General features: G+C 38.7%; 1 protein-coding gene across 4 annotated transcripts in view; it reads right to left on the reverse strand.

Moving 5' to 3' along the window:
- Positions 1–12,036, reverse strand: part of LOC111266098 (uncharacterized) — a 14,909-nt gene extending 2,873 nt beyond the window's left edge. Inside the window, exons 1-5 of one of the 4 annotated variants that reach the window (XR_002683887.2) lie at positions 11,770–12,025; positions 10,836–10,957; positions 10,117–10,209; positions 9,317–9,632; positions 4,783–4,949 (exon numbers count right to left, since the gene is read on the reverse strand). Coding sequence is in view for 3 of the 4 variants with exons in the window: in XM_022843282.2 (XP_022699017.1) it covers positions 7,754–8,112; positions 9,317–9,632; positions 10,117–10,209; positions 10,836–10,957; positions 11,770–11,830 (951 nt within the window). In the remaining variant the exon portion in view is untranslated. Of the gene's footprint in view, positions 1–4,782; positions 4,950–6,264; positions 8,113–9,316; positions 9,633–10,116; positions 10,210–10,835; positions 10,958–11,761 lie in introns of those variants that run through there. The other 3 variants (XM_022843282.2, XM_022843284.2, XM_022843283.2) reach the window with 3 other exon arrangements.
- Between the last annotated feature and the right edge of the window lie 576 nt (positions 12,037–12,612).

Here is a 12,612-nt window from a genome sequence, read left to right on the forward strand (position 1 = left end):
GAGAAAGAGTACATTTTTTGCTCGTTTTCCCTTTATGGTAAAACGAAAACATTGGTCAGCAAAGAATTTAAAATGTACAAAAGATAAAGTCAGCAATCGTCATAGTGTAAAGCAAAAACTAGTGCTACTTAGCAATGTAAGTAACAATTACTATGAAAAACCGAAAAGCTGGTTTACCATGACCTTGCGATATGTCTATTAGGTCTATAAATGTACATTTACGGGTACTTCAGTACGTGGAGATACTCGGACGTATCATCGTCCTGTCGTACTTTCTGTTCAAACACATCATTGTACCGCTAAAAAAATATTGCTTGATATTAGATTAGTCGTTATTTATAATAAAATTATTAATAAATATATATTTATATAATAATTATTATTATTATTATTAAAAAGACGACTTAGAGACTTAAAGACGATCTTTAAACATGGTAAAACGGTACCAACAGCTTCTAGGAAACACTTTTAGAGGAAAATTCAAATTTATACCTCGTTGTCAAACGAACAGATGGATACATGCTATATTACCTCTTTACTAATATATATGTTGCATAATATCGCCCTGTTTATCTGTGACAATGTAAATGCGTAAGCTACCAGTGCAATCTTTAAATCTGCAGATCCGTGAACGGATAGAGCTATTCTTAGGCATATTTTTAGTGCAGTTGCGACGAAGGTCAAGCCTTTACTCACCTTTAGTATCTATAGAAACCCCTTTAGATTTTTACTCCCTCCGTATCCCTATATACGCTTCACATCAATCTTTTATACAATACAATAGCCACCTAAATAAGTAAATCTGTAATTATGGAGCCTTTTACGACGAACGCATCTGAGTGCTTAACGCACACACAGAAATCCTGACTTGGAGCAAAAAAACAAGCTCTCGAAGATATCACATGCAAGTTGTATTGATTTTGTCAAGCACTCATCTGAGCTCTGAAGCGGTCACCTACGAGTTGAATGGTACCCAACGGTTAGTTTTTTTTTGCTTAAAAACGACCGTGACCGATTTGGAAAAAAATAAGATTGCGCTCCTTGATTATTTAGGATATGATTGGATGGGACGTTGCGTAGTTATCAAGTGCCGCATTATTTACTGCGAATTCACGAGTCTGTGGGTATAATTTAAATAATAATAACAACATTAAATACCTGAATTGACAATGTCCATTAAGTATTTTGTGGCTTCAGAACTCGTGGTACGCTTTCGAACGACAATCAAGTGTTCCTCGTAATATCTCAGATATTGAGTTTCAAGAAAGTATTGATGGTATCACTTCAGACAAGCTTCAGCACTGATATTAGGCTGATATTTTCGTCGCTTAAGTTGTAGTTTTGCTTAAACTAACAACCTGATTTTGGGAATCGTTTTGATGAAAGTTGAGATCTACATGCAGTTTTTGATGAATTATACAGTATTACTTGTTCTTCCGTTTAATCATATGTATCATTTAGTATATGTTGAGTTGTTATTACAATATTAGTGTAACCTTGCAAAAAAGAAATTGTAGCTCTACCGAGTGCATTAAGATGGAAAGGCTAGGTCGTCTAGCTGTTAGTTAAGAGGTTGCCTTTTAGACACCACCAACTTTGCTAGCGGACCGCTACAATGAAACCAAAGAATTTTTTTATTTTTTCATTAAATATCCTGTCCCTAATATCTGTGTACTGGTATAGCCAGTGTTACATGTGATACTTCGTTCGAGGTTATCTAGATTCTAAATTGCCACAACTTCACCGTGATATTCGAAATATTGTATCATCACAATTTGGTTAGATTTTACGACATATATATCGATACACATTAGTTGTTCATTGAAGCCCCGATTAAGTTCAGTAATGCTGGTCGTCAAGTCAAATGTAAAACGTAGAACAAATGCAATCTCAGCACTGAAGGAACTCTCTTCTTTATACATTCTTGTATGAAAAGCTTTTGTTTTGCCATGCAGGTAGAAACTCGACCAACTGCTGATCGATTTTGGCTCGCAGCAGCATAACGTAAAATCTGCGCTTACCTTAAACCTTTAGTAATTTTGAGCTAGAAATTTTTAGCGCTTTATGTTGTCATAATAAACGAAAACGGAAAAAATATTAAGATCAAAAATCATTTCCCATATAGTTATTTTAAAAACATTTTGAAGATTGTGTTGCATTGTTCTGCATGGCGCTACTAGGGCTTAAACTTCGCATGTTGCTTGCTTAGTAGGCATAAATCTATAATCGAAGCAATTCACGTATCATAAATTAAATTATCGTCGTAGTAATACTTATCGTATCTTGTAGTGCGGCGGCAGTAACAAGGTTTTCTAATTGTACCTATATTCCCGCCACAGTCACGACGATTTAACGTGTGCAGATTCTTGTAGCGAAATTGGCTATCTAATTCTGAGATGCCAACGAAGTCGTTCGCTGTGTTAATCTCCACTATTTGTCCAAGAACACACGACAGTATCAATCATCAATAGGTTCTTAACATCATGGCCATCTGGGAGAATAGTCTAGGCCAACACAGTTGCGTCGAGTTATTTCGGCGACGCGATGCAGGTGATCTTGGGATCGAATCCGACCGTCCTCTTCGTAACCTCATCAAGGCTCCCACCGAAACGGCGGTTCCTTCGGCTAGACTTCGCTCAATTCTCCAACTAAGTAACCTGTCTCATATGACCAGCCACAGCGTATCCAGCAACCGGGTGCGTAACGCCGGCTACAACGATCTGCTCGAACGACTGTCGCTATCGAGGGACGGCCTCTTTGGATCGTACGTTCACCAGCATTCGTGTCACCAAGCTCACCAGCCGCACGTGTCACCGTCATACGGACACTATGCCGTGGATTCCGATCTGCCCCTGTTCAGTCATACTTCGTCGTACAGAAGCACTTTATACGGTCCCGGTGGCTCTAGCTTGGAAAGCTTGGAACAATGTGGTTACGCCAACGAGATGCATGGCTCGCATAGGCATGTCCATTCAATGCAGTTGCCTCCCAGGTCAACCTCTCACGAAAGTCACAAGGATCAGGAAAGCCAGTATAAGGAATGGATGGATAGACGGCGGGCGATGTGTCCTTGTTCGTCTGCGTTACTAGCTGCCAATCCCCGGGCCGCCGGCATCTTTCTTTGTCGACGACGTTCGTGCGTCCATCAGCTGTTATCGCTCGAAACCGGTAACGCGACGCTTCCGATTGCCCTGAGCTGTGACGTGCAATTCCCGGCAGACGGTATGAAGGATAACGATATCAATATGAACCCCGTGAATGCCAGGTCGCCACCAAAATTGGCCCTGAATCCAGACGCACCAAAACTTGCGCTTAACCCCGACGCGCCGGTGTTCGTACCTCGTTCCAATACCATCGCCGCATCGGTAAGCCCGACATCCGCCGATGCTGAAGTGACCGCTGACGACACAGCTGTAGTTGCTGTCACCGAGCAGTGAGGTGCTCTCGAGACGTGTCGGCTTTAATGAACCTGACGGTAGAACAATTTATCCGGAACGAAAAGCAGGGTCCGAAATAATTTTTCGGCCCTGGGAAAACATTTGCTGGATCACCTCGATACATTCGGGCAGACAGGCCGTAATGTCCCGTTGTTGCTAACGGTGAGGTCTTAGAAACTGAGGAAGACATTGAAAACAATGATTGGTCGACGGAAGGATGGTTAGACCAGGGAACGATCTGTCAAGACCCTTCTGTGATAAGATTCTTGTTAGTAAATAAAAAAAAAAGTGAAAAGTTGATTGTGAAAGGTTTCGAGTTGGGCTCTTTTCTTTCTTTCGAGTTTCTGTTCATTCGGATTTTGTCTCAAGTTGTGCTCTTCTCTTTCATTCGAATATTATGGTTGTACCAATTAGGCCAACCAATAGTATGGATCACTATTGCTATAAGTTTATATATATAAGTTGGACATTTAATGTTTCATTGAGTGATCGCTATACGTGTAACAGGTAGTTTCGTTAAAAATCGTATATAGTTACACGATTTAAAAAAAAGATCTGCTGACACACCTGCGCCGTAATTGTCAATTGAAGTCAACAAATTATTGAAACCGGTACCTCATGTAGTTCTATGTGCGTTTGTGCCTGACTGTACCGTGCTCTTAACAAAGGTGCTGAATTTTTTCACCGATAAATGGCACAATTACCTCTTTAAGAACAACGTTTTAAGACTCGTAGTAAATTGTGCTATGAGTGAAGAGCCATGACTCTCAATAGAGTGAAATTTATCATTGGCTAGAATATGAATTCCTGCCTAGTATGTAATGCTATCCATGAAGTGGCGAAGTTCCTGCCTATATGATAAGCAAAGATTAGTAATTACAAAGTCTAGCTGCGCATCTTTAAAATCCTGTACATGTGCAGTACTATAAATGCGCTACTTAGCCTCCATTGGAAATTCTCATTTGTATACTTACAAAAACACTTACTCAAGTGTTTTTCGTGGCCGAACCATATGTGTGTATTTTATGTCTAAAGTTTAATCATGAGCTACCCATCAGGAAACTTGTATTCACAAAAACTAATAATGGTTAACTATATTCATTCATAGATTTGATATATGCACCAGCACTATGCTTTGTGAACCATTTATTAGCACTTAGTAAACGAAAAGACCAAACTGCGGTATGTTACGGGCTGTAGGCGATGTAGATAAAAGTATTATTTAATATTATGATTATAATTACCTTACTAGTTATTTTTATTATTATTATGTTATACAAGTACCACTGCATGATTAGGCCAACTCGTGAAAGCTTTTCGAAGTAAGGCTAAAGCCAGCTCACACACTTTACGACGCTGTAGATCCCATGTTTCAATCGTCTACAGCTGCTCAGACGTACTGGCGTCGTAATTCTAATAGAATCATCAAATGCGTTTGAGCTCCTACTGTTCAGCTGAAGCAGTTATGTCGCTTAGGGTGGTCCTGCCTGAGACCGACACCTTTCCTCCCGCCTATCAATTAAACAAAAACATTAGGCGTAAAATATGATAGGCCGGAAATATACAACTGTTTTGCCCGCCCACAAAGCGTAGAAAAGACTACCAATTTTTGCCTAACAAAAAATAAGTTACTACACTTGAATTTGTCTAAGAATTTACATGGTCAAATACGCAACAAGCATTACATATATGTACAATCGCTAGAAAGAAAAGGAACTGATGTTTTGCAGAATCCTATGTATCCTAGTAGTATCCTTAGTAGATATCCTAGCAAATCGTCTGTTTATCGAATCAAAATTGTGCTTCAGCTAAAATAACTTCGATGCGATAACAATTCGTTTTGCTTGCTCCTTGTTGATCTAAGTCTTTGACAATTAATATTTTTCCAGTGTTCCCTTGCCCGTTCGTTGTCGGCAGCTACTCTTCTCCTGTACGACTATTATTAGAATTCGCGATCTATGGTTTTCTGCTTTAAATGAAGTTGAAACGCTTCTGTTGACTCAGAGCCACGTCAAGTTTGAGGCTTATGGGCTTGATAATAAGAAATGAAATAGAGCATCAGTCAATAATGACAAGCAGAAGCGAGCTACTTATCTTTTAAAAAATGAAGGGAGTTTAGTATTGACGTGTAGCGTGAAATGGCTTTGCGAGGCTAATTTCAGTGAGAAAACGGAAAGCCGTTTGGAAAAATCTGCGATATCGAGGCTCGTTTCCCTATCAGTTCATTCAAACAATCTTTCTTTTTATTTACTGTCATGTAATTGGTGGCTTTTGCGTCTATTGTTAGAGGTAAACGAGTTTTGGTATCAGAGAGATTAAACTGTTAACACCGCAGGAGAGCCCTTTCTCTTAAATTACGGTCCTACCATATCGGTGGGACAAAAGTTGGCTTACAGTACGAGGTGAATCTGTTATTGGGAGAAGTGAACTTTCGGCTACGAAGAACACAGAAGCCAGAGCCACTTCTGCCAAATTTTCGCCACATATTTCTTATGTGTATAATAACTTTTGTTTATATTTTATATGCTGTCATTGCTTTTTATTTTGATCCTTTAATTATTTTATTCAATTTCAGGGATTGAAAATGTTTGATATTTTTTTACACGCATCTACTCAAGTTCAATGGTTCAAATCATGAATTGTTGTCCCTTTTTGCAAAAAAAGTAGTACCGAATTTTGAAATCTCAAAGTAGCTGCAAAAGATAATATCTCATGGGTCGCAGATACGGTTGCGAACCGATCAAGCAAGCAGGTCTTAGAGTAAAAGAGAGGTCTCAACAATTCAGATATTTCACGTTGACAAACGAAATAAAAGACTGGCACAAAGTGTCAAAAAAATAGTTCAAAGGCTAATTTATTTACTAATCGTTCAGGCAATGCTGCCACAAACCTTTCGAGCGAGCATGAACATTACCGCGAAAATGGAAAACATTGTCTTTTAGAAGAGGTTCGTTTAGAAATATTTGCAGCTGGAGTTACAAAGCTTGGAAACAGGTACATTGACGACAATGACTTCCTGCTCAACTCTTCTAAATAACGTAAATGAAAATGTGGATGCTTTGTATACCGATACGATATTAGAGAATTGTCTCTTGCTTTAAATGGTGTAAGTAGGTATATGCTTAATTTAGCTATTACGGATGATACTGCGAACCTATAGGTGCACTTAAGTACAGATGCCGTTGTTCGCAGTCGGGTTTGGACTACCGTTGCAACTAAAATAGCGCTTATAAAGTATTCTGGATTGTTTGATCGAGGTACCAGGCAGCATATGATGGTACTAATAAACGATCAATTTGGCACCTATAAATAAGAACAGCGAGTCTTCATGAATCCTCATTGCTTTAACGGAACATTCAGAAATGTGGATTCGCTCGCAATAGAATCTTCAGTTGTTTACTTGATTCAATTTCATCACGTTTACAAAGTCATTTTAGGTTTAGGTTAGCAACTGAGAGCAAAATACTGACTATTAGAACATTGCACTGCACCAGGCGCAATTTTCTATGGGTCTCGCCGCACAAAATCTGCCTTTCTTACTGATTCGAATGTTTACAACTGAAGTTAATATCACTAATTCACTGAGGCACTTTCGTTGTAAGCCACCGGGTTTAATCTGTGCTTCGGAACTTCTTGTCACTACCTACCGTCCGTAATATAGTTAATGTGTCCGCTCGGTTATAACTCAACGACATCTTTCATTGTATGACAACTTTGGAGAGTTAATAATCAATTATTTTGTAAAATTTCCACGGATGGTTATTCGTACGGCCATTTGACGTTAAAATTCGCGTTTACATGGTCTGCGGTACAAATAAAAATTCGTATACCTTTTTATGTCAGACGATTCATAGTGTCCTTTGGTAACCAAAGGCGTGTATAACTGACTGACTTTATTAATGGATTTTTTTTCTTTTAAATAACATATTTTTTTAACTGGCTCATTCTATCTAAATTTACAATTAGTTTTTTAACCTTTTACTTATTGACCTATTACAGCGTAATGTATAATTCTTCCAATACATCAGCATAATGAGCCTAATGGAGTTGTTTAAAAACTCATGACAGGTATCCTTGTCATGTACGATGATATCCATTGTCAAGCTATTTCAGATCACGGAACCCTTCATGAGGTGTCACCTGTCCCATACACTCGTCCGTCCTGATCGCCAAATATTTTCGTAAAAGTAAAGGATTATAATGATGTTATTGATAAAATCTAATAGAAAAAACGTGAATAGTTTTGAGCCGGCAGCAGAGCTTCCCCCTATTCCTTATGGCAAATGTTTAAAGTCGCACGTTATCCATACGACTAATTAGTTTAAGTAGCGGTTGCATTTGGCGACCCGGTCAGGTGTAAGTCCGCTGAGCGGGATGAGAAAACCGAACATCGGTGTGTCTACCAGCAACAATTGGTGCGAGACTTTAATCTCAGGTCTGCCGTTAGGCGATTTGCCTGACGTACTTGCAGCCTGTCCTGGATGGTTCGTAAGCTTTTCTCCCCCTTGAAATAGGATGGTAAAGAAATATGTTTGCGCTAAAGTTAAGACAGTCATGTCATGGACGAAGCGAGCAGCCTCAAGTGGCGCAGGAACTGTTTCAATCGGATTCAACGGACGGACCAAAAATAGTCCTGGCATCTCGTATACTTCGCGACGTTTCATTGTAACAGTACCTGACGAGGATCAGCAGAAATAGCAAGGCGTGTTCATTGTTATCATCAATATGAACAGATAAAATGCATTAGCGTGATTGTAATAAGATCACAATAGTGAACCCAATAAAATACATGATATCGGATTCAGATAGATATAGGGATGAAACATGGTTCTGGATATTATACATGTCAAATATCCTAGATACTTCATAAATCATGGGCTTCACTTGAATGATCTATATTAAGAATAATCCAAATCCCACTGATCATCATGCTTTAACTCTCATTCAAGGTCTCCTTTTTCAATGTAGAAATAAGACTATGGCAACGTGGTTAAAGAAAGAAAGATCGGTGCAGGTGACGACGATCATTACGAATAAAAAAATCATGCCTATAACCGATATTGGCTAATTAGTAACTATTCAAGAACAATAGCAGGTTATTAGTGAAGTCCATATCTAAACACGTTCAAAAACGATTATATTATATAATAATAGTAGTAATAGGTAAGAAATACGGGGGCAAAAATGATTCGGAAGTACAAAATCAGCTAAGAATAGCTCTCGTTAACCACATTTATACGTAATATAATATTTTGAAACCATGGCTTCATAGCAATTTATGAGTTTATCAATCACACATAGTCGACACATCAAAAATCCACAGACGCTAAAAGCTAGAATAAACTAGAATACTACAAGATGTTAAAAAACAACCCAAATGTAAACTTCTAGTATTTAATTTAGTATAGAATTATAATAACCAAAAATAGAGAAATAAATCCTATTTGAATCTGAGTGTACTCAAAAATAAACGTGACAGATGTGAAATGTAATAGAACCACTACTGATTTGCCCCTATATCAGTCAATAAATTGCTCCAAAATGATAATAGGTTAAGGATAATTTCGACCACTTGTTTTGACTACTCGTTTCTTACATCGCATAAAATACTTGTACACGCACTTGAGCATATAACATCATAGCTGATTCTAAGGGCTCTGCAAAGAAACCTTCATTTCTGAACAAGCACCATAATGCTTATTTTGTTGTAGTATTGCATCTCTTTTTTCTGCAAAAAACACATTGCTTTTTGTTCTGCCTCGGGATTAGGGTTTGGTAAAATTTGTGGCTCATCGTAACCAGCAGCATTACGAGCTACACCAAGCCACAGTGTTTTCGCGAGAACAGTGTGAAGACCGAGTATATAATGTGCTTAGTACCTGCTACAATTTGTCCATCGCACCCCCGGTTAAGCACTTGCAGTTCGTAGCGATCTTGATGTCGATTGCCTCTTGGGCTAGATATAGAGGTCACCACGCAGGCAAGCACTCCACGTTCGCCTCGAATGCAGACAAGCTGTCCTTCGTTGACCTGCTGAACCGCAAGAGGTTTCAAAGATTCGCGGAGTTGATTTTTGGGAATTTCCTCGCCAAGAAAATTGGCCAGGTGGAGCACGCCGTCGTCGTCGATTTCCGCACACGTGACCACTACCATATCGTGGACTGTATTGACGTTGCGTCGGATAAGGCCAAGTACCTATACAGGAAGGATGCCACGCAGTCACGTTAAGTCTAGCAGGTATACGATACGTAAAAGGCTACAACACTGCTGTTGTTCTACATAAAAGTATAATATGTTATGGTGGGGGTTAGCTGTACCCTCAAAATAATTAGATCACCTAAATGCGTAATAAATAGGTTTACTTTGCAAAAGAAACCACTAAACGTGTTTATCAAAACATCGAGTTGCTTGACCTTTGGGCTTATTCCTTATATGACCGTAAACTTATTGAGTCAAATTGACGCCGTTAACCTATACGTACGTTGATTCAATATGAGGCTACTTATGGTCGGGTATATATACAGACGTTTTGCACAACTTCTGGCATAGCAAACAAGGTTCTGGAGTCGAACCCTACGACTCGATGTTTCTTCGTTCGGGTATAAAAGTGTCTCAGGCGAAATCTCGAAAAGAACGAAAACAAGAACCTATTTCAAACGTTCTTTAAATACGGACATACCGTAACCTCCATTGGATTAATGAGTCTCCAGGTTTTTTTGAATCCGTTGTGTATCATTTTTGTCCCATTGGAAGACTCGATGATGGCCGGCCTCTGAAAAACAATCGTTACTAGAAATATCTGCTCATTTACATATTTTCCCTACCATGTTATGTTACTATCTGTTACAATAATATAAGATTACATATACGTCATCACCATCGACCTTTTCTTGTACAGTGAATTGGACAATCTGTCACGTAATGCAGGTTAGTAGGACGTGGGTAAATAAAATTTTCTTACTCCGTCTATAAGCGTGAATTTTAGAAAAAATTAAGGAAATCGTTGTGACGGAAAATCGTCGTATGTGTCTACGGATTATTTTGGTTTCGAAAAAAGATTATTTACTGATTGCTCGAAAATGTGACCGTCCAATTACAAAAATCTTTGGAACCCTTGACTGGATAATGATAACAGTATAATTTTAACAATAATAATAATGATATCTCTATGCCGAACGATAAAGTTCAAATCTAATACTTACATTTTTGTATTAAACTTCAGCAGAATCGAAAAATAACTACCAAATACATGTATATATGCAAATGCGGGCATTTCAGTCGTCTTATAGCCAATGAGGCCGGACGTACTCACCCGAAGGGTTGCTATAAATGAGCATTCCGAATCAAAATGACCATTGAATACGAAAAATAAATACGGTTTGATATATTTGTTCATACCTTATCATGGGCATCATGGTCATTTGCTAAAGAATAACGCCGTCCGTTACACCTTTTTCGATAACTCTTTGACAAAAGGTCAGGACGCAGGTGATCGAGTGGCCCTTGAAATTCGCTATAATCTGCAGGATGGAATCTGTCCTTAGTCAGTTTTATTTCAAAAGCAAGCCGTCTCAGTATTTTAATAAATCAACTATTTTAGAGTAATCAATTCGATTTAGATCAATCAGGCCAGAATATAATATAGACCGTATTAAGAGTTGTTGTAAGTATACGTCCCTTATAATTTCCATATAAACCATGGTTATTATAATTAGTTAACACGGAATCGGAGCGGATCGTTGTAATAGATGAAACGTCTAGAAATTGAACATAACCAAATTAAATGCTACCGTGATGGGATCATGTACATGTATCTAATAATGCATGTTCTTCGGAGTGTTTGATACAATATTTTCGTAATGATTACATATTCCGGCATCAGTTTACTTAACCACTGAGCTCTTACTTGTAGGCACCCAAAGGACAAGTCATGCCAACAACTTATTGTTAGTTAAGTGAGCATATATTAGCACTAAGAACTCAACACGAACTTATAAAGCCTTCGCAAAAAACTAAACTCTGATCCATGGAAGTGCCATACCAATGCACCAGCCAACTGTACGCATGTTTTTTTTTTGCGCCAATGGTTTTCTTTGGGAAGATACCATCAATGGAACGAATGGTTTTCATATTGTGTTTGAACACCTTATAATTATCGTTTCTTGCTGGAGCTATCAGTGACTTAGTGCGACGTTATATACTTCATTCATGCCTCAATGCGCGATCATGTATCATTTGATATCCACTAGTCAATAGGTCATTATTGTAAGCTTAGGCTAAGGTCGAAGGTTGTGGTCTAAATTTTAGCAGATTATTTCTATTACCGACTTACTGTTTCCTGAGGCGTAGGACTCAAATGAGCCTGACACACCGCTATATTCCTGGCTGTCCATCCTTACGGTAGCGAATCGTAGGACAAGGCAAGCGATTAAGGTTTTTGTATGTAACCGAACGCAATTTGTCCTTATAAGGTTGATTTCCAACTCGAACTGAATATAGGCAAGATCCTAGGACATGCCATGGTGATACTGTGCTCAGGCGTTTTCGTGACGTGCAAAGCACGATAAGGGGGCGGGCGACGAGCACTGACCACGTGAGCCGTGTGCGTGCGTTTGCTCGATGCATTTAATAAGCATTGCAAGGTGAAGCACGGTTCGCACGTTTGCGGTCAAAGCGTAGTTGACAACATTTAGAAACCCAGTCTTTCATGCTCTACAATGAAAAAGATTTAATAAAGCGGTTAGGAGCCTTGTGGCTAGCGCTGTCACTAAGAGTTATTTTTTTAGCTTGAGTGCAGCATTGAGGAAGTTCGTTATAGTGAGAAACAACTTGTGTATCAGTGGATGAGATCACGCCCCCTAAACACGTTCGATCCACTAGAATTTCTTTCTAAAAAAAGCCTTAAGGGTCAACAAAAACAATGAAAGGGACCACATTTTTAGCAATTGACGTAGAATTGACCGAAGTTGCGGATTTTCATTCGACCACACATAGGATGTGAAACGATGAAAAGAAACTTGCGTGGAACTGTGAAAAGAAATTGCGTGAAAATCAGCGCTAGATATAACATATAAACCAAGTCGTCAGGAGGAAGTAATGATGGATCACTTTGCTTAGACTTCCTAATTACATAAAGAGATGATTGTAAAATTAACAGAAGTTTTCATTTGCATCA

This window comes from Varroa jacobsoni, unplaced genomic scaffold (assembly GCF_002532875.2).
Source record: "Varroa jacobsoni isolate VJ856 unplaced genomic scaffold, vjacob_1.0 scaffold_1052, whole genome shotgun sequence".
NCBI classification, from domain to species: domain Eukaryota; kingdom Metazoa; phylum Arthropoda; class Arachnida; order Mesostigmata; family Varroidae; genus Varroa; species Varroa jacobsoni.